Source organism: Euwallacea fornicatus, chromosome 32 (assembly GCF_040115645.1).
Source record: "Euwallacea fornicatus isolate EFF26 chromosome 32, ASM4011564v1, whole genome shotgun sequence".
Taxonomy (NCBI): domain Eukaryota; kingdom Metazoa; phylum Arthropoda; class Insecta; order Coleoptera; family Curculionidae; genus Euwallacea; species Euwallacea fornicatus.
Window position 1 is genome coordinate 812,511 of NC_089572.1, and position 22,872 is coordinate 835,382.

Sequence of the window (22,872 nt, forward strand, 5' to 3'; positions counted from 1 at the left end):
ATTTCGATAATACTCCTACGTCATTGCAGGGAATTATCGCTTATTTCACCTTCACCCCAAAATATATTAATGACTGCCGCCGATAACGCAACTTTTTATCCCGTTGGTTCGCGAGCGAAATTCATCAAAAATTCTTATTAGATAATCAACATATTATGTGAGTTTTCTACATGATCGAATACGAACATAGTTTCGAGGTGATGAATTCGTCTTTGTTCATCAAATGTTCGTGTGTCATGGTGGAGTAATTCATCAGTGTGATTTGGTGTTTAGATTGATAAGTTTCGAAGTGTTTTTAGTTAATATATTAATGATAGATTATCAGAGTTGCGTCGAAATTTTTATTAAGTTTAAAGTTCAATTTTTTTCTTAAAATTTATGGCCCTGGCGACATGTAAGACATTAAAGAAGTTTTCTGTGGAAAAACTCCAAATTACTTGGAATGGAATGTTTTAGAAACTTGATAGTTCCTGCCCACAGGACTTTAGCCCTCTAGCCGTCCGATTTAAATGTGTTAATTGGTCAGTTAACACATTCAAATCTCATTATTTTTATCACATTATATCATTTGAGAATTGACGTTTAATTTGATTATTAGCAATTCATCTGAATTATGATTGAATACGCAGTTGAAATGTAACACGTATTCTGACTTACTCTCTGGAACACTCGTACTCAACAAGCTACACCTTAAGGAAACTTACTTGTAAATCACAGCTCTCTTCTTTGGGCTTAACATCACACATCATATTAATAATTTTCCTAGTTTCTACATCAGTCGGTTCCGGGGTGACGGATTTGACAGATTCCGCCATTTCCGGGGATATCGCCCTGGAGCGGGCCGGTGGGGGCTGTTTGGCACCGAAGGCCGTCAACGGGTAGATGCCATTTCTGCAACAAACGACCACAACCATAATCAGGCCATTCAATAAGTTCATGCATTGTTTGGTTAAACAAAATTTAGTCGAACTTTGCGGTTTATTTATTACCTGTGAATCAGACTTATACAAACAGTGTATTTGATAAGGCTGTTACTCCGAGACAACAGGTTTTCCTCTTGACTTTGAATGATGTAACCACCTACATTTTTGGCCACAGCTTCAAATTTCATGTCAAGTGAGTTTTCAACTAATTGAAAATCTTACTCCGATTTTAATTTTATTGTGAGTAAACAACATTTACTGGTTCTTTTTGCAATTTGTCTCTGAATGACTCAACAATCACTTTCGACAAACGGACACCATAGCCAATAGGCGACGTGCCATAAAAGTTGAAATAATAATGACCGAAATAATACAATTATAAAAAATATATGTCAAGAGATTCGAGAAAGCGAGAATCGTCATTTTCTTATATGCTGCATGTCAATATCCACGCGCGCACCTTTTTCGTGATATTTCTTTAGTTCGTGTTTAAAATGCGAGCGTCCCTCGTAGATGAATTGCCTGCTGCTGCAAACGACATTAATGACAGCAAACAAAGAAAGAGATATGTTATATTTCGCAAAAAAGAGACAGAAAAGGTGGGAATTTTTGACAGCTGCCCTTCGGATGTTACCAGGGATGTTTTGAAAGTTGAAAAAGTACTTGCAAACGGGTTTGGTGGTGCGGAAACTAACATTCCTCCTCCATTTTAACGACTTTTTCATACATTTCTCTACCACCAGCACCTGCAAATTGAAACACATGTACTGTAGAATATTCATCGATTCTCGGAAATTCGGTCCAAATTTTGCAAATTCGGAAATCCTCAGGAAATTAGAGAAATATCTATATGCCTCAAGAAAGTAAGTAAAAAATTACTATATTATAACGCCAAGATGTTTTGCAAAATTCAGGCGTAGTTGTGGAATTTCGTAAATCCTTATGATATAAGCGAAAATTATCAATTCTTGCCAAAAGGGTAACGTTGGACTTTTAAAAATAAATATTGAATTTAGGCTTCCCCAGAAAATCCCCAGAAAAAGGGAAAAGAATAAAAATAAAGAAGTGTTTTACTAACCCGAACATGAGGTTATTTTTATTTTACACTTACCGAGTATTAATGTCGGATAAGAATTATTATCACCTTTGAATATTTGCCAATTTCAACTCAATACTTCATCAATTATCGCACGTAATTTCCTCTATTATGGACCTGCCGAAAGACCACTTTAATTTAAGTTTATTTATTTACCGGACGAGGCGGGCTATTTACGGAAAAGTGGAATGTGCTGATGAAAATTATACGTCCCGTGGCTTGATATTGTGCTTGGCAAAATAAAGAATTATATAGATTAAAAAAAAAATTGACTGATAAACGAAATAATATTCTAGTTAAACATCAAGTTAATTCCGACAAGGGAATTGCAGGATCACCTTACTGCGTAAATTCCAAGAAGGAAAACACATCAACAAATGCTTAAATAAGGAATTTTGTTGCATTAATAAAGATGACACTTAATTCCACCAAAGTACGTCTCTCGGCTCCAAATTTGCTGCTTAACAAATATCGAGACATATACACAGAGGACCAAAAGTCTTGCATATATTCGTTAAAAATTAAGAAAATATTTTTCATGAAAATGCTGAAACAGGTTAAATATTGTTTTTAGTTGCGTACTTTTCATTTTTTTCTTGTGGAACCTCATGTATATTATGACTTTTTGGGTTCTATGAGAAATTCTAAATATACTTTATGTTTCATGCCCATGTCTAAATTCGACAGTTTTCGGAAAAATTACAAAAAATAGAAATAACGATAGAACTATTAATACTTATAAAATAACAATATGAACTAAAACCAAACAATATAGCAACATAATCTAATATGTTATGTGTTCGAACTGTGTCTCCTTCAGTTTGTGGACAGTGGACAAGCTGCAATTCAAATTTCTGAAGGGCATTTCTAGTCATTTGAGAAGCCATTTGTTAAGTTTCCTAGTAATTTAATTTTTTAATTCTCCTACACCGTTGAGCTTATTTGAATACACCCTATGTTTCAAATAACCCCATAAAAATCCATAGGGATGAGAGGGGGTGATGCAGCAGGCCACTCTAATTATCGTATTGCGCAAATATTTCAATAGTTGTTGAATTTAGACGTGGGTATCTTACATGAAGCATGTTTAGAATTTCGCGAAGAACTCAAAAACAGCATAATACACATGAAGTTCTATAGGGAAAAAATGGAAAAATACATTTACCTGCTACATTGGTAACCCTGTATACGTCTGCAACGTCAAAAAATGCACATTTAAAAGAACGCTTGACGCGTTCCAGCATTTCCATGGAAAACATTTCCTTTAATTTTTAATGAATTTACGCGGAAGCTTTGGTCCTCTATGTACATCATTTATTTCAGCCTCCTCACCAATGAGGACTACCAGAATCCTCTTGTCACCGGTAAATTTTTACAAGAACTTAACCTCCTTTTAATAACTTCATTACGTGTATCAGTGTGATTATTAACCATCTGACATGTAATCATATGTATGTAAATCATCTTGGGCTTTTATCGGATTAAAGAAACGCTGCCTTCCATTCGAGCAGAACTGCATGACTCAAAACCACAAAATATTTTGAAACCCACGAATATTCGGCAAATAGACGAACCTCATAATCATGTACTGGAACTGATGTCACGGTGTCACCTGTGTTCTGCTATTAATAGACATGTGAAATGTTTGCACTACCACCTTAATCTCTAATCAGATTATCCTTTTCAAGTGCCAAAGGTTTTTGTTAGCGCGAGAAACCGTAGAAAACATATAATATGGGAAAAAAATTCTATATTGTTTATTAACTTGGTGAGCTCAATGGGAAAGGAATTTCAATTTTTGCTCTCAAAAAAATGGGTTAGTTCCAAGATGTTAAAGCCAATGACGTGCACACATTTCCGGTAATTAAGGAGAGGAACAAACACCATTTCGACGATAACGTCACTGCACCTACACTGATTTTTAATTTTTTCAACTGACCTTAAATTGAAAATCTTCTCAAAACTTGAGTAAATCTGCACAAAAATACATAAGGAGGAGAGCATTTTCACATCACCTCTCGTTAAAGCTGTTTTTCAACTGAACACAAGCAAAAAGCCCGAAATAGACCCAATAGTTCTACTACTAAATAAAATTTGAACCTACATTGCCAAAAGCTTGAGGTGAAGGCCCAAAGTGGAAGTTTGATTGTCGCAGGCGATCATCGGGAACCACTTTTACGGTCTCTGAAGCACTAACTGAGTGAAATCAGTGGATCTGCCACCGGCAGGAGATCGATTTTAAAAATAGCGACTATTTTAAAAAAACGCGTCCTTTCGAAGGATTTCGGGACGCATTCGCGCACTTTGTTCCGGCTTTTTGAACACACACACACACCAAAATGCTGACAGAAAAGTACTAAGAGAGTGGGTGGTACCGCCAAATATTTCGCGCTAGACTGCCCGGCTTCGAATGAAATAGTTGATAAGTTGGCTCATTGTATTTATGGAACGCGTCGTGGACAACCTACAGTGAGGCTTTATCTTATCTGACCTGCACAAATCTATTGTTTGTTCCTAGATCGGAGGAGAAAATACGGAAAATTAATAATTTGCACCGTTTTGTTAGGAATCTCGAGGGTGAACCCCTTTTGGAGCCAAAAGCATTTAACAACACCTTCGGCCTAAATTCTGTGATGCCCAGAGTAGATTCGTATTAAATACTCGACCTTCGGGAAGGATGTTTGCAGGGAGCCCTGTTAGCAGAACAATTAGGGGAACCAGCCAGACATGTTTTTAAAAAACAATTACAACTAATAAAAAAATATAATCATAAACGTGTAATTATTCATTGCACTCGCAATATTCTCTTTTCTGATACAGGCTATAGGTTAGTTAATGTAGTTTTTTCCATGTTTCTGTACAATTAATAAGACACAGAACACTCAGTCTTATTTTTAAATGAGTGCTTACTAGTCAATGGCTGTACCCGTTAGAAATTTGGCATATCACTAAAATGGGGCACTAATTTGGGTCAGTGTATAGCTTGAATCAGAACAGTTTTGATCGTAGAAAACCCGTTGTCTAATTATTGCAAAATGGCGTTTAAGTAGTGGTTTTAAATAAGCTCTAATATGGTTAAATAAACTGACGCCCTGCGCAGTAAGCGCCGATATGCGCTTACAAGGACAAGGTTATTAGTGCAAATTAATGATTTTATAACTATATTATTGGTATTAGAAATGTTTAAATAACCAGTTTAGAACTTTCTTTCTTGCCAAGTGGCAGACTTGCAGCAAATGCAAATTTAAGAGACGACAAATAAACTGACCATATTTCTCCTTGTCCAATGAATAATTGCACAGTCCAACAAAGTAAGGTTTGTGTTCAAACAGCAGGTTTTTGCCCTTGCCCTCCTTCATCGTTCAAAAGGAGAATTTGCGTAGGTGATTAAATTCTGTACACCTCATTCTTATGTTTCTCTTTGCATGTCGGTCTTCCGGCTTTACGAAAAAACGCAAAGGGACTTGCTACCTTGCAAACCCTTCAGAAGGATTTGAGTAATTTCGCCTATAGATAAAATTTCGTAGTAATTGCGACATAAACAAGACTCTTGGTTGACCCTGTATATGGGTTCTTAAAAAAATTATTTGACAAAGCCAGAGCCAAATTTGAAATTAAGAGACTTTCACCATTATCGAAAAAAAGAACCTATAAAACAACAGAAGACTCGTCTTATAGAAGAGCAGAGGCGGTGAATTTTTCTTTTATCCAAGGTCGTGCTAGTGTGGACTCCACTGGCAAAAGTAAAAATATGTTTTTCGTTCAGTTAAAGCCTTCGGAATTTCGGTTCTTCATAATTGAAACGTAACAAAGAACGAGAACGGAGGCCGGTAATGATGAATTTGGTGGTAAAAATCAACTAATACAAATGCAAATAAAGGCAAAGATGTACAACACCAAATTATTTACGATCAAGTAACAACTTGCTATATGCAAAGTCTAGTTTCAGCAGTTTTACAATTTCTTGCTCTGCAATTAAATTGCAATTAGCGAGCGAGACTCTAAAAAGTTCTCCGTTCTTTCGAACTTAATGCAAAATTTTAAGTACTTTTTTCTGTTTTATTTACCGCTGACACCGAACAATCCCAAGACTAAAAGCACGCGAAACCGATTCTGCTTCTTCTACATGAAATGAATAAGCAAATTCTAAAGAAAAACAATAACATGCTAATTTGAGAAAATCTAAAAAACGACGACGAACCTCGAGTAATTATGAAGCAAAACGTCAGATTTTTGTTAGTTCAGGTTAGTTCAGGTTAACGTGTCTGGTAGTCCGCAGGTAGCAAAAGAATCGGAGGATCAAATGTACAGAGAATGGCAAGGAAGATGGGAGGATTACAATGGGTGGGCAAGAAAATTCGTCGGATGCGTCAGAAAATGGACGGAGAGGAGGTTCGGGAGCCTGGACTGGCACGTGGTGCAGGAGATGACGGGACACGGAGTTTTCGGAGCCTATCTGAAGAGAATCGGAAGGAGGTAGGAAAACGGCTGCTGGTTTTGTGACGAAGAGGACACGGCAGAACACACCGTGTTCCACTGCAAGGAGTCCGAGGCATGCAGAAGGGAGGCAGAGGAAGAGTGCGGAGCATCGCTCACGGCCAGAAACGTGAGCGAAATAATCTTGAGAAGCGAGAGGGATTGGAACATCGCGACTGGAATGTTGAGGGAAATAGTGAGAAGGAAGTAAATAGAGGAGAAAAGAAGAAAAAGGACACTGATCGAGGAAAATCAAACGGACAACGCGGAGTAAGCAAGAAACAAGGGAAGAAAGGTAATCCTGAAGTAATACCCGAAAGGGTGGTTCCAGGAGAAGGGGCGGAGTTTTTTAGTGGGTATGACGACAGTAGAGTCCCACACTCCCCGATTGGCCAAACAACACAGTCGGGCGTGCGTAAAAGCATTTTTCTCCGCAAAAAAAAAGAAAAGTTAACGTGTCAGAGACCAAGTATTTGACTCAAAATTTGTCGAATTGAGGGTTAAGCGAGTTAACTCTCGCTCAGACCGGTCAAGCAACAAACCATCGTTCCGAAGAGCCTCAAAACGTAATTATTAAACGTTTTATCGCCATTTCTTATAAAACTGTTTTTAAAATAAATTCTCGCAAGTCCTGTTTCACTGGATGTTTATTTGACCAAGACAAACAGAAATCGAGAGATTGCCAGGTCAATCGGGTTATTATTGTTCAACATGTTGCCTTGCGATCCGCGATATTTTTCCTTGTCTTGTCTCAAGGGTGATTCATGTAGCAAAAATAAATTATGAGGTATGTGATAATTATTTAAAGATATTTTTTTAAGGCAGGCGCCTCCCCGACGGGACAGCTAGCAGATGCGACGGTGGTCCGAATAGCAGTTGAAAGTTTCCTTATCAAAGGTTTATTATGAGACATGTGCTAATAATGCTAGTCACATCTTTCGGATTTGAAAAGCCAGGCGAATGACTCCGATGTTATTATTTACATAGTTCTTTGATATGTCATGAAACGTACATAGCTTGGATTTTGCATAATTACTTCCTCATGCGGTTAATTTGCGTTCAACAGGAGACGGACGACTTATCCAAGAAAGTAGAACTGGCAGTTCAGGTTCAATTTATACGGGGTGTTAATTAAGTACGTGTAGATATTTGAAGGAACGAATCTCTGACCGATTCCAATGCAAAAAGTTCCTATTAACATACGGCCGCAACGGCTCCGTTTGAGAGATACAGAGTGTTTAAATTTTCATTTGGATTCCTGTGAATATTTTTGGACACCGACGAGTCGGTCGGATGAAATTTAATAGCTATTCCCCAAGAGTACTTTTTTGAATAAAACTAAATGTACAATAATGCCCTTAACACGAAAGTGACCTACAGTGTGGGGCAAAAAAGTTAGGGACAATCTAAACGTGATAAACCCCTGAACGTGGCGCCCTCTATCAGTAATAAAAAAACTAAGGTAACGTTTGGGTTTTGCATCATAAAAAACTGGCGAATATTAAATTTCATCCGATTAACGTCTGTGCCCAAAAATATTCACAGAAAGCCAAATTCAAATTAAAATTTAAACACTCCGTATCTTTTAAACGGAGCCGCTGCGACCATATGTTAATAGGAACTTTTTCCATTGGAGTCGGTCAGAGATTTGTTCTTTGAAATATCTGCACGTTCTTTATTAACACCCTGTACACACTCTTTGATCCCCAAACTGTGACTCAGGTTTAATCTACAGTGGCGGATTAATAATGGTTAAGGTCAATTGCATGCCGATGCCAGGTAAACAGTGAGACAGCTAACCTTTCTTCTGATCTCTCTATTTATTTTAACAATTAAAAATAACCATAACGCCTGGAAATTGCGGGAGGCTGCATCTAAAAATAGCACCCCAAAGATGATTCAGCTTGGAACGAAACAACGAGCGATTACGGTTTCGTAAACGGAACGCCCTGTATAGTATTCCCTTCATAAGGATTTCCCAACCACTTGTGATGTTAGTCGACAATAGCTTCAGCGTTTTGAAATACGTTTCAAGGAGAAGATGAAACACGAACACACAAAATACAGACAATTTAACAAATTTCATTGACAGGGAACATCCCGTACATCGGTAAATGTGCTGAGAGGCAATTATGTTTCCTTTAAAACTACGTATCACGTTTCTATACCTAAATCGTCATATTTCACTAATAAATGCAATTTTGTATATCATTTCTAAACCTTGAATCATTGCGGCTTTTTGCCGAAGGTGGTTTTGGAACACTACGATGACCGTAAACAAACCATTATGAATCATTTCCGCGTCGTACCGAATTCCTCTAAAAATGGTGATCGAGAAACAATATTTCAATTTAGCATAAAAAGTACAGTGGCTCGAATCCAGCCAGTGGTGTAGTAACAAATTATGTTTTGTGACGATGTTGTGAAGCAAATGTGTTATCTAACACTGTTATGTTTTTTTTTTCATTGCGCACTATTCTCCATTAAAATTAACTGAAAATAAGTTCAAACAAATAGTAGCACATGCCAAAACAGTGAAATTGACCTGATAAAACTAAATATTTTCGATATCCATTTTCTACGTTGGATAACATACCTGCTGGGAGCTAAGTGCCGTGGCAGTCAGTAAACCAAACCTTTTTTCCATGCGGAGGCTCAGAACTCTTCTCAAAAAATTTTTCTTCTCTGCTAAGAGATAACCAACTAATAGACGTATTTGAGGAAAATAGATTGGATTTCTCGGTTCGTTAACGTTTCGTGAAATTAATTTCTGGGGTGAAAGCCTCCTCCAGCCATATTCACTTCACATTCTTAATGCAGCTGTATTTTTACTGCATCAATTTTTATCTCTGGTGATGACCCGAACATTGGTTAATATATTTTCATTAAGTGGAATCCCTACGCTGCTTCTATAAAACGGCTTTAATACTTTCGTTGACTAAAATCCTACTGCTTTAGAGATTCTTTGAAATTCATCACGGACCTCGGAGCAAAAGAAAAACAACGCGTGATCTACTTAAGTGTACACTGCCTCCAAATAGCATATAAATATATTCTTTTAATTTAAAGAACCAATTTGTTTAAACGATAATTTCAAGTCATAAATGTATGTCGTAAATATGGACAATTCAAGAATAAGCTGCTCGTAAAAGTTTTTGGCAGATGGGAGTTTTCTGCTGCAATTACGGACTCTGTGGGAGGATTTCAATTAAGTCGCTTTTCAGTTCTGGACCTTAAAATTGCATTTGTAAATCTATTGAGTAGCCGAATGCACAATCTGGACTTCATATCAGCGTAGAAACTGAAGGTTGACCTACTATGCGATGACATATCAATTGAAGACAACTAACGTATGAGATATTTAGATATCAAGTCATTCTGATCTCACTGCCTTTCGTCGCTCATTGAAACCTTTTAGGAATGATCCGTAATCATCTTTGTCACAGCAACCGGTACATCAAAGACCGAACAATCTTCAACTTACTTGACATCTTCGACGAACTTCTCCAGTTTTTCATTAACGGGCACATCCGTCATCTTCATCTGGGTGGGCTCATCGTGCTTCCTCTTGATTTCGGCTACGATCACCTCTGGTCCATACCACCGTTGCATCAATTCGTCCGTTATCGTTTCGGATATGTTTGCTGGAAAAAAAAATCCGCTATTGAAATGGGCATGGAAAGTGCTAAATGAACATGCAGTTGACAAATTGATTTAGAGATGCACAACAGATGGGGAAAGTGAATGTCATGAATTCGGATAGTTTCGGAACAATTTCCTGGTAATCTGATCAAACGGTATGCTTTTACGAACGTGTAGCGTTCGTTTGAAATGATCGTTCATGTGGTCATAAGTATAAATAAATAAATATGTTAGGACAGCTTGGACGAAGTTTTCGCGAAACTTGATGCATCTGCGTATATCTTTGGACACTTGGTCCCATGCCGCGTGTGTTCCTGGTTAGCGCACATGCGCCACACGAAATCAATAAGTAGGAACGAGTGTCGGTCATCGAATTTTACCGTCAGCACTTTCCTGACATGTCCGAGCACCACGCAAACATCTCACTTTCTTGGTTTCAATAAATTCCATCATCAGAAACAGCATAAAACAGCACAACATTCGTGCGATTTTGAGGTCTAACATACTATGTCTTGTGTCAAATAGAACGATTTAGCAGCGAGCTCAACCCAGGGCACTACTTCAGAGGACTTTTTGAAAGGATGCGTCTTTCGAAGTCTACATTAAATGAGAAATTCTTCTAAAATTTTCTAAACTTAGAATTATCTTGTGGTTGGCCCAATATGAAATGTGGACCACTTCGTGACCGGAATGTGTAATTTCGGTAACATTTAGAAACGAACGTAGGTACATTTCATTTTTGGGGTCATAATTGACGTCACCTCATCATTTTTTCTGCCATACGACAATGACTTAGGGAATCCTTTACATTTAGGCTAAAAATAAGTTGTTTTTAGGGAACATTCCAGTATTGGGATGCGTGAGCTTGTTAGTAAAATGACTCCGTTGGTGCTTGCCATATTTGAATGATTATTTCTCAGTGTTTTTAAAGAAAACAAGATCGGTTTAATGATTGTCTTGATTAATGAGTAAATAAGCGGATTAGTGTTTTTGCGTCTGTTGAAACAATGGACCAGGCAGTCTGGTGAATCGAGTTAAAGCGAGAGATAGACAACAACATATTTTTTTTCTAATGTTTTTGAATTGAGATTAAATTGTTGTTTGGAAAAATACGTATTAGTTGGGAGCCAAATACCTCACACGTGTGTGGGGTTTGGAAATCCTGACACTTCTATTGTAATAAAAATAATCTCTTCACCTTGGCAACAAAGGAACCCAAACGAAGGAAAAATATGCATTGGAATAATTTTTAAACAAAAACAAACAAAAGTTTAGGGAAAATTGAACAACTTTGACTTTAAACGATTTCTATTCAAAAGGAATAGAAAATGCTTACCTTCCAAGAGATATTAATCGGATCATTAATTATTTTTTCCCAATTTATCAACGTTATAAATTTTACGAAGTTTACTAAAATAGGCGCATAATGAAAATTATTTATGATATGTGCACTTTACCCAAAGATAAAGTTATCTACGCGTGTCAAGGAAAATCAAACATAACAGAGTAAAAATGGATATACAAAAAGTACAAATAATAAAGACCTCATTAAACACGAAAATGTTATATAACGGACTGTTTATGTTTTCATATATAATTTATGGTTAATTAATTAATTAATTAGACCAGATATCTATGATTTAGCAACTATCTATATTCTGCTTTGCAACATTCGTTTAATTTTAAAAATCTCGAAATTGATGAAAATAATAAGAAATACCGCATAAATAATCTTAAACACGTCGGTGGATTGATATTTTCTCATTAATTTTTATAGTCATTTCTATCGCTTACCCGATTGCAATATTTTACAGACAGCTTGTTATTTGCGATTAAACAATCTTTTTACTCATTTTTTAAGTCATCTACTTGATGCCCCTCCTCAGCGAAATTTGCCAATTTAAATGAGAAACAAATATTATATACATACAGGGTGATTAAAAATTCAGCGCAAAGAATTTAAGGGCGTATTTTTAAGAGTAAATAAGACTTTTCTTATAAGCGTCGGTCCACAAATGCTTATTTTCAATATACAGTATGTTAAAATATCGTCAATATCAAAATTCATAGCAAGCTATAACGACGTAGTTTGACAATTGTACGCGTCCTCTATCGAATTTGTTGACCGTTTGGTTTAGCTGTAAGTTAGTATTTTCGTCTGGTTTTTAAAATTTCGAATTTTCGATCACATTCTTTTCAAATTTCAATAAATTTGCCAGAAAACGCACAGAAGTATCAAACTACTCAGTTCTAGCTTATTATGAATTTTCGTAATGGAAATACCTTAACACTGTCGATATCGAAAACTATGCATACGTTTAGAGGAAAGGAGGCCTAATTTTGCCGTAAAATATGCGCTCCTAAATTCTTTGTACTGAATTTTGAATCACCCTGTATGGATCACTCGTCAAACCTATTAAGTGCGTTTAAACATATTTACGATAATCGTATTACCTACTTGCTGTATCTTATTAAACATTATAAATTTCATTATTGATAATCGTGATCCTTTAATCTTATTGTTTGTGACATTAAGGCTTTCAAGGGGGCAGATAAAGTTCATGCGCTCTTTGCCAATCTACCAGTTCACTTCAGATGCGTATTAATGAACCCTTTTCAGCTTTGCCTATACTTACTCATACAGCGCAAATAATATTATACATTTTCTACTTCATTTACTGAATTAAAATGTAAACAGATAATTAAACCAGTTGCGTCCAGTATGCACTCATGGCATGAGCATGCTTTGCCTTGATGGTAGACAAACATCGTTGACGTAAAACTTCGATGCTATCTTAGTTGGAATATTAAGTTTTGCCTGACATTTCTTTAAAACGAATTTATTATTTAGAGTTTTTAGACTGTACCTGCACATATACTTGACCTTCAGGATACTATTTTGGAACAATTGTTTTCTTAAGAGGTGTCTATAGTCGATCAATTTACATTATTATCTAGTACTTAGCGTGATTAAACGGAATATTAGATAAAAATCTGAGCTTATTATGGATGATTTCTAAAAATGCCTATTACATAACCAAATGGACCATATCTAGACATGTAAACTAGATAGTTGTTCTACTTTTGGCATCTAATGTTTCTGGGGGAGAGATCAAAGAATTGAAAACGATATTGACATACATTAAGAATCAAGAGAATAAAGTTAAAAGTAGGAAAAGTATCTCAAACAAACATAGAATAACTTGACTTATTCTATTAGTTAGTCTTGGATCTTCTGTCACGCATTGTCAGCACGGTCTCTTTGCCACGACCACTTTCCCTATGACACATTCCGTGTCATGCCATTATATTATTGCGATGTGTTCGACAACTATAAGAGGAGGTGCTCGTATAGTCTAAGACATCCTGTGTACGAGAAATTAATAATCCTGAGAAATACCGAAATATAGGTGAAAACATTGGCAGTTTACCAATTTTAAAGCTGTTTTGATTGTGTCCTAAACCTGATAAAATATTGTTTCTAATATAATTTATTCATGTTCACATTTAAAAAGAGTACTGCGCCATAATTGATCATAATAATATCAATAACAAAGTACCTACTTGATGTTCCAGACTCTCAAAGAAATGCGCATATTTATAATAATGGGTAGGTAAAAATATATAAGTAGAACAGAATATTTATCTATGAGGTTTGTAATTTGTATGTAATAATCGTTTTCATCATAAACACTACATACGTTAAAGTCAAACGTACAAAATACACGATTTATTATTAATACAGTAACGATAAATTAATTAGAAACGACAGTCCATAATTTAGTTGAAGATAGATCGGGCTTGCATGGAAATTCGTATTGTATTTTGATGTAAATTGAAGTTGACGTGTTTTAAAATTCAAGAGAATCGTCACAAGATACGCCTTTTTCCCACTTCTAGCTACGAAAATATCCATATCACGTATTGAATTAAGGTTATAAAATAAGCAATTTCCTTCAGCTGCGTGTTAGAATCATAATATATTAGGTATGGACCAATCTCAAATCAGCACATTCTATAACATGCCAGCTCTAAAACTAAACATAAAATTGTTTGCAATTTTAATATGTTACAAACTAAAATGATTTTTTATATAAACATTATTCGGAAAGCACATTTTAACAAACGTAGTTGGTGCATGTTCGTAAATCAACTAGCACCATAATTATGTCAATTTGAAATTTAATTTAAATTTTCAATGCCCTTATAGCGAACACTCATTCACATTCTTTCAATTCTGGACTAGACGGCCGCTATACACAATGGCCTGTGCAGCATTTACCCAGTATTACCGAGTGGTCACGGCGGCATGAATTCAAGAAACTAACTTTCGCGGAAGAATTTGACAAGTAAGAGCGACCACTGAATATTCCAACTATGTTTGATTTAAATTTAAGGGCTTCTAGGAGATACCGTTAAATTATACTCCTAATTAAGATCCCTCATCGACCTTATTAAGAGTTATACTTACTCTAAGTATAATAGCAGAATTAAGATTTTACTTTGGAAATTTTAGTGTTTGAATGGATATAAACATACCCATCTTTGGATAAACTGCTTCATCGGCGTTTTTCTTCTAACTAAATTTGTATCAGAAAAATTAAAATTACATAGTCGATAAAGAAAATCTTTTCCTTCGCCAATCCGTCAAGAACTACTTCACCAATCTGTTAAGAATTAGCTCGTTAATAACGTTTACTTGCCAACAGTCTAAATGAGTTATAATACCATGAAGATGACGACTTACATAATTTACCTGAATTCCTGACCAAAACATGGGCGGCGAGCAACTTCAAACTGTGGACTTCGAATAAAAGGGGATGGAATAGTAATTCCCTAGCCGTCCATCGTTCCTCCGGAATCTTCCTGAGACATTTATCGATGAAGTTCTTCTGTCTCTCGTCCTCCAGCAGATCGATTGTTTGCCGAATGTTCTCTTCGGTCACTTTCTTGCCGCTTTCGCCATTACCAATGATTTCCAGGGCGGCCATTTCTAAGGCACACATGCCAAACGCGTATATGTCCAGGGCAGGACTTATGGCTAAGGGAAAGAGAAATTTACTTAGTTTTTTTTTGGAAATTACAAAACCAAAAGAAGTATCTGCCTGAGAGCAGTTAGAACACTCTCAGGCTCTGTTTTGTATAATTGGAAATGAAAAGTAATACACTCTGCCAGTCTATGGCGGCGATATTCCTGAAACGATGGAATAAAATATTAGTATGACGTGAGAGGATGATTAAAATCAGTGAGATCAGGGATGCACGTAATAAGGCCTACTAACCAGGATGCTCTGGAGCGATGAAATGCATATTTTTGAAGTCGTCGTGGCACGTCTTTACATGATGATTTATCGAATCGGGAGCCACTAAAGGGAAACAGAAAATTTAAAGTTAATACTTCACAGTACGTAGCTCTCCTATTAGGGGCTGATAAGGGTGTATCGAGGACCAATGGATCGTCGAACAATTCTCCGCTTGTCGAAAACATCCAAGAAAAACTGTTTTTGTAGAAAAAATAGTGCGACATGTAGAGAAATTTATGCGGAAAATGGTTTGAGTTCAAGACAGAAGCAGCAGCTTTACAATAACACACATTGTCAGGCGTAGTTGACGGATGTAAGTGCCTAACCGCGCTTACATGCGCGACACGCCCAACCATGGTAAAAAAAAATAGCGTCCGCTTAGCTAGTCAAGCCCTTTATGCCCAGTTCTGATGAAGTTGTGCTCAAAACATTTAAACTCCTGTTTTGTTAATTCTACAATCGGTAAACAACATGCCTGATCGGGAGTGAAAATGAGTTGACCACCCCAAGGTCAGACTTGCGCGTAACGATCCACCGGCACCGATGCCACCCCTATGCAGCGAAAAAAATTCCGGAAAAATTGGACAATTGAAATTACAGTTCGCACAACAATAATCAAAGAATTTTCTCAGCGGTAGAATTTATTCGATTTTTTTTATATGTGATTACCTGATCCGATTTTGACGAGCCCATTGTGTTGTATAAATATGGTATCACAGGTCAGATTGCCGTGGATGATGGGCGGTGAACAGGAATGCAAGTAACTGCAAAGAAAACAGACTGGATTCATAGAACGACTCTTTAAAGTTGTTCGCCCGCGCCGACACATCATCGCTGAAAACTAATTTATGACTTCTATCTCCCACAGGCGAACCCAACATTCTCTTTTCAAGATCGTTACGATTCATTAACACCCGCGATCACCACGAAGTCCCTATACGTGACGGATGTTCACTGTACTCAAAACCAAATTCAAATTTCTGTGGCAGTACCTGTATTCTTAAGGCCGTTGGTAACGTTGCCCATAGAATATCCGTCAAATTCGCGCAACTCTCAACTCACAAATGCTCGATTCGCCTGGAAACTACGCTAACTAGAATGGAATAAGGGTTAATATCAGTATGTGGGGCACACTTACCTTTACGGAGCTATAAAATGCGCGGTTATGAGAGAATGTGCACATACATATGTTTCGATACCACCGTGTCGTCCGCAATAACGCCTTCATAATACTTACAATACAATCTAGCTTATTGCGGATCGACGCTTATAACAACTTACTTTAATAATATAGCCTTAAAACTAACCGACTGTAACAGTATAATAACCTTAGCATAAATCTTAAAACTATTTTTGAAAAAATCCACAATACAAGTGAGTTTCTGACGCGCGTAGGGTTATAATTTACCTTAATGCCGAGAGTATTTGGGTACACCAGCGCCTCCAGGCCTGCAGAGGTAGCCGCTTTACGTTGCGTTTGGTGCGTTTCAGGAACTGTTTCAGGGAACCAGAAGACATGTATTCAGTAATGAAGATCACCTGAAATTAAAAATGCTTTATAAGGAATGAACGGAGAATTCGAGCAGAAGTTTTTAAGCTGACTAAAATGTCCGACATTACTGTGAAAAGCCGAAAAACTTTAGAACTTGAAAATCCACGAATTATTTTATTGGACATTGGACGATAATTTATATTTGAATTCAGCGAGTTAGTTCTTCATCCGTTTCAAGTCATCACTAAAATGTCGGAATAAACAAAAGTCCTTCAGAACAATCAGTGTGTGCATCATTTGAGGCACGAAAATTCTAAAATTGTTGATTTGTTTAAAATAGCAAAAACTTGTATGTATTTATTTTAGAAGAATTTTCGAATCTCCATTCTGAGAAAATTTTAATAATATATATATAAAAAAAAAATATTTTAAATTTAAATAGAAGTAAAAAAAGCGAAGCAAAAGAGCAAAGATATGATATTATCGAAAATTAATCATTTTTCTACTTTTGTTAATCAATGCCCTTTTTAGCAACTTATTTGAATTAATTAGGGATAAATTATTGTCCATTTAATTATTATTAATATAGTTCGTTTCATTAAAGCGTCGAGAAGAACTTTTTTTTATACAAAATCAATATAACCAAACCGTTTTTCAATAATATTATACGTCAACAAATCCAGAAAATGTAATCAACAATAAGAAATATTTTATTTACGAGGCAAATTCAAGCCTCCCGCCTTCTGGACATTTTAAAAGCGATGGTTACGAGAGCGCGAAGCTAAACCACGTAAGTCCACCATTTGTATCAGGGACGCATAAGAGAAAGCAGCTATGTCTCGTGCTCGACAAGAGGTTTTCGAACTGAACCAACCCGACTCGTACAGCGCCGGAACGACCATTGCGGACAAACTCCCGGTTAAAATCAAAACTTAACTTGAACCTATCAGGAGGACAGAAAACGAAACAGATACCACATCGTTTTCGGTTTCAGATTTCCATCCTTGGCCCAAACGCGCAGCGGAGGCGCGCCTCGAATTCGTCAGCTAACCCGTGTAAGCAAGAAGAAAATTGCATATTGATTGTAGGAAAGACAGAGATATCCTCTAAAAGTTGCCAAAAAAATGGCCAATGAAGAAAATAGCATTTAATGTGGCCGTGGGGTGTCGACCAAGTTCGGGAAAAACCTCGTAACTTCGTGAATTTCTAGCAGGAGAGCAGAAAAGTAGTGGCGGTGAAGGTGAAGCTACGGCGACGAACCTGACGACAGGTGACAAGCTTGGCGCAATACAAATCCGATAATGGTAATTCCATATACAATCGACAACGAGAATGCAGGTGCCGGTGATCATCGGGCAAATTTTGCTCGTCGCAGCAACGTTCGATAACGCATTGGAGATTTCGCAATGGTAGAAATTAAGGATTAAATGAGAAGTGATTTCAAACTAGTGAAAAAAAAATATTGCAACCTATAAAATCAAACAAAATAATTTCTTAAAATTTTGTCAGGTGCGGTCCACATCTATTACGTACACGTTTGAAATCTTGCTTATTGCGAGGGAAACAGAGAAAACTTTCAACATTCTAACCAAATTTTATGGGTGATCGAGTTGCATGCGACAATCCAAAGCAATGTCGAGAGAGCAGAAGAGAGAGAGAATTAATGAATGAATAGCAAATATTTTCATTCCCGAACACGATCGGTCGAATTCAGTCGACTGACATAACAGGATAACAGAAGTACGTTTCGGTTTTCTCCTCTTAACAATCGTAATTGAACGAACTTTTCAAGCTGCGAGCCTGAACTGAACCGATACTTAACTTGCCGAGCTGACTTTTGCGTTGCACGAACAATGGGCATCACGCCGTTGTTCGGGGCTACGGAACTTAGCTGAGCCTCAGCTATTAGGCAAACAGAAACTGGTAGTGTTTCGCACTGAAGCTGGTTTCCCTTAACTTTACGACGCTTACGTTATTTTATACTAACCGAACTGACGCGACGCAGTGTTTGAATGCCCAACTTAATTGTAGATGTACAGGTTCGATAGCTTAGAAATAAACAAAATACCCGCCGATACCCCTAACCGCTTTTAAGCGTCCGATTTGTACCTTAAGTATCAGGAGAGCAGAAATCGTGCTGGGCTGAAAGTTAGTTAACAGTATGAAGAACATTGCATGTGTGTGTGAACTTTCCTGGGCCAGACAGACTTCTTTCTCTTCTTGCCCCTAGCCGTAGACATTTTAGTTCGCGTTCGGGCAACCGGTTTAGGATCGTAAGCGCACAAAAGTGACTAGGAGCTCAGGAAGCGATGCCGGTAATAGGAGATATACATCAATAGTTTGTACGCGTCCAAGATTTAATAGTTGATAATTTTATAGTATTATGATATTAGAGTTAGTAATAGGGCGACGACAAGCGAACTGACAGATACTAAATGCTCAAATGTTAAGAAAACCCCTTTTGGACTGAGGTGCCTCCCCAGAACTGAAAAGAAAAGGGAGACAATGAGCATTCCAGATACAGGTTGATCCAGGGAAACATGTTCATGCTGAATATCGTTTCTATTATTTGTTGAAAAAAAAGTCCAAACCCCGTCAACTTTAATACGGCAGTGGACAGCATTTTCGCAATTTTACCCCTCCATCCCTGGAAGCTACCTCTGTGAAAAGTAATTTTATTCTCTACATAGTCAAGCTTTTATTTTTTTTTTGTACTTCGAACTGAAAAAAATTAAACAAACATTAAATAATTTGATATTAATTATGAATTTTATCGTAATATATGCTGAAAGTGCACAGTTAATCTCAAAGCGCTTTGACGTTAACATTGCATTGAAAACTGATAAACCCTAATATTTCTGGGGTAACAATTTATTGATATTTTGCTCTGCATTTGTGATTTTAGTACTAGCCAGACATCACTTTGCAGTTACTTCAATTTTTAATTTGATTAAAATGGTTTTCACGTTACAAGAGATTCAAGATTGTGCCGTCTTTAATTTAGATCATCCTGAAGAAATGGTAGGCCACCCTTATGCATTTAGGTTGCTCATGAAATTCAAGGAGGATGGCTGCGTCTAAAATAAAAATAAAAAAAAACACGAAGTTAACCGACCAGCGCAAGGTGATGAAGTCCAAATGGCAGTTTTGAGACAAGTTCAAGTAAATAACATAACGACTCTATGAAAGATTGATAAGGAATCCGGCGTTTCAAAAAGTATTATTTATAGACCTTTAGAAGGAGTAAAATTCCATCCTCATGACATGAAACTACTATAGGAATTAAATGGGAAAAGTTCGATCGTCCATAAAAATTTGCGAATTCTTTAGTACCATGCTACACATTTAAACAGATATTTGTCGTATAATGTAAGATATTCTAATGAATGTTCTATTCAAATGAAGAAGTTAACACACATAACTGTCGTTGTTGGAGTGACGTCAATCTTCGTTTGTTTCAAGAGAACCATACTCCACACCCTCAAAAATTTAATGTTTGAGAAGGATTTTGGATGATCACATTGATAGACAATTTTTCATTCCTGGAAAATCAAATGGAGAAAACTATCTGTAACTTCTACAAGACGCCATATTTCCCAGGACAACTGAAATACTTCAAGAAGATCCTTCTTTCTTAGAATAAGAATTAGTTTTTAAACAGAATGGAGAGCCTCCATACACAGGATGTTTCCTAACTACGTGTAAAAAATTTAAAGGCGTAATCCTCGACTGATTTTGAGTAAAAAATGTCTAATAAACATATGTCCGCAAATGCCTCGTTTCCAAGATACAGGGTGTTGAAATGTGACAAGAAAAAGAGATTTTATTTCCAAAATGACTCAATTTGGGTGTTTGAATTTTAGAAAAGACAATTCCGGGGGTTCCGGGGTTTTCTTCAATACGTCTTAAGATTTCTTCCTCCACTTCTGGTGTTCGACGTGTTATTGGCTTTCCTCCTCCTGGAGTTTTCATAAGAGATCCTGTATCGCAAAGACGTTGAAAGAGGTTTTTAAAGGTTTGGTGGTTGGGAGCTTGGTGGTTTGGAAACCTTTCCATGTAAATGCGCCTCGCTGCCAAACACTCACCATCAGCAAGGCCGTAAACAAAAACCATATTGGCCATTTCTTGATTAGTGTAATTAGGCATTTGAAAAATTTTCAAAACTGAGGTATAATCTGATTTTTGGGACACAGAACTGAATTCTTTCACTTTAGAGAGTAAAACACCAAAATAACACTGACTATCTTGTTTATAGTAGTGGAAGTAGCAAAAAAAACTAACAATAAACAAATTAGTAAATACCACCAAACCTTTAAAACCTTGTTCAACGTCTTTCAGTCAACACCCTGTATCTTGGAAACGAGGCATTTGCGGACATATGTTTATTAGACATTTTTGACTCAAAATCAGTCGAGGATTACGCCTTTAAATTTTTTACACGTAGTTAGGAAACACCCTGTATATACTGCTGTTGTCTGACAATTTCTAGAAGAATTCCCTGGAAGATGGATTGGCAGAAGAGGTCAGTAGCCTGTCAGATTCCCTGACCTTAGTCTTCTGGATTTTTTCTTATGAAGACATTTGAATACCAAAACCGATGCGAATTATTTAATTCCCTCGAGTTAGGTGTCCGAATCGTCGAAGTGTGCAGGCCAATAACGCCAGAAATATTAGATAGTGTGCGGCGACGTTTTGAGGATCGGCTGAACATGTGCATGGATGTCAATGAATGCATGAAAGTGACCTCCTTTCAAAATTTCTTTCGATGAAATATCAGTAAAAATGGTTAAAACCAAGCTATTTGATTTTTGTGTAATTTCTATCAGGCCGACGTCAAAAATAAAAAAGAAAAGCTCGACTTCGTAGAGAATAAAATTAATTTTTGAACGAGGTATAATTCCAATTTGAATATTCCAATGGGCTGGTGCCTAGGGGTAGAGAGATGGCATTGCGAAAACAACTTTTTCACCAAACAGAAAAGACAGTCATGGTGAACACTTTTCCTTAGGACACCCTGTATACGCAGATAGGCGGAGGTGTGGTCGAGTGGTAGTAAATTCGTTAGTTTGTTTTTCCATATATTTTTTAAATTAATTAATATTCATTGAATACGGAGAAATTTTCCACCTCGATTTTCAGTATTTAAAATGAAAATGTGTAAAAACACTTGGATCCATCAATTTTTTATCCGAAAAGGGACAATTTTTTCAAATCGTATTTTGAACTTTCATCTTCAACCCTAGGACAAGGGCAACAGTTACCCCCAAAATTTTTAATAAGAATGGGTGTCGAGGGGAATTCAATTCCAACGGTAGCTGTACCCTGATAATAATCTCTAATTATTGCCTTTATTTCCGTTAAAATGACAGCTTGTCAAAGTCTATGTGGAAAAAATGTTTAGTTAATAATTAATTTATCACAGTAAGAGGTGCAAACTTTAAAGTGAGGGTAGCAAGACTTTTAAAACTGTGACATGATTGAATCGTTTTAACGGAAGAGAGTTTTACCTTTCCCATTTAAAAGGACTCGTTTCTTTATTTATAATGTTTTTCTTAAAAAAAAAATTGGTAAACGAAAAAAATTACTTTACCAATTACGTTACTTTTCTAATCGACTTATTTAATGCTGGAAATGACCGCTATTTACTTCCATAAAATAAAATAAAATTTGTTCAAACCGTTGTTTTACGTTACGTAACATTTTAAGTGTAATTTGATGGCATTCGTAAATTATACTATTTCGCAAATCATTCAGTAACTCAAAGTGGGTAGCATAAATTTTAACCCATTAACATCCAAATTAAACTGAGCAATAAAAATTAATAACGCAATATTTCTTTTTGAGGATCTCATCAAGTTTCTATGGGCCTAAAATTTGACTTCAATACCATTCATAACAAAATACGAATTCGAACACTAAAATACAAAAAAGCATTTACTG

General features: G+C 36.5%; 1 protein-coding gene across 3 annotated transcripts in view; it reads right to left on the reverse strand.

The window, feature by feature from the left end:
* Madm (MLF1-adaptor molecule) overlaps positions 1-22,872 on the reverse strand; it is an 88,280-nt gene that overhangs the window by 4,808 nt on the left and 60,600 nt on the right. For 2 of the 3 annotated variants that reach the window (XM_066299123.1, XM_066299125.1), the window contains exons 3-8: positions 16,849-16,979; positions 16,110-16,204; positions 15,420-15,503; positions 14,885-15,178; positions 9,980-10,139; positions 705-891 (exon numbers count right to left, since the gene is read on the reverse strand). In XM_066299123.1, the coding sequence (XP_066155220.1) occupies positions 705-891; positions 9,980-10,139; positions 14,885-15,178; positions 15,420-15,503; positions 16,110-16,204; positions 16,849-16,979 (951 nt within the window). The remainder of the gene's footprint in view (positions 1-704; positions 892-9,979; positions 10,140-14,884; positions 15,179-15,419; positions 15,504-16,109; positions 16,205-16,848; positions 16,980-22,872) is intronic. The other variant, XM_066299124.1, reaches the window with a different exon arrangement.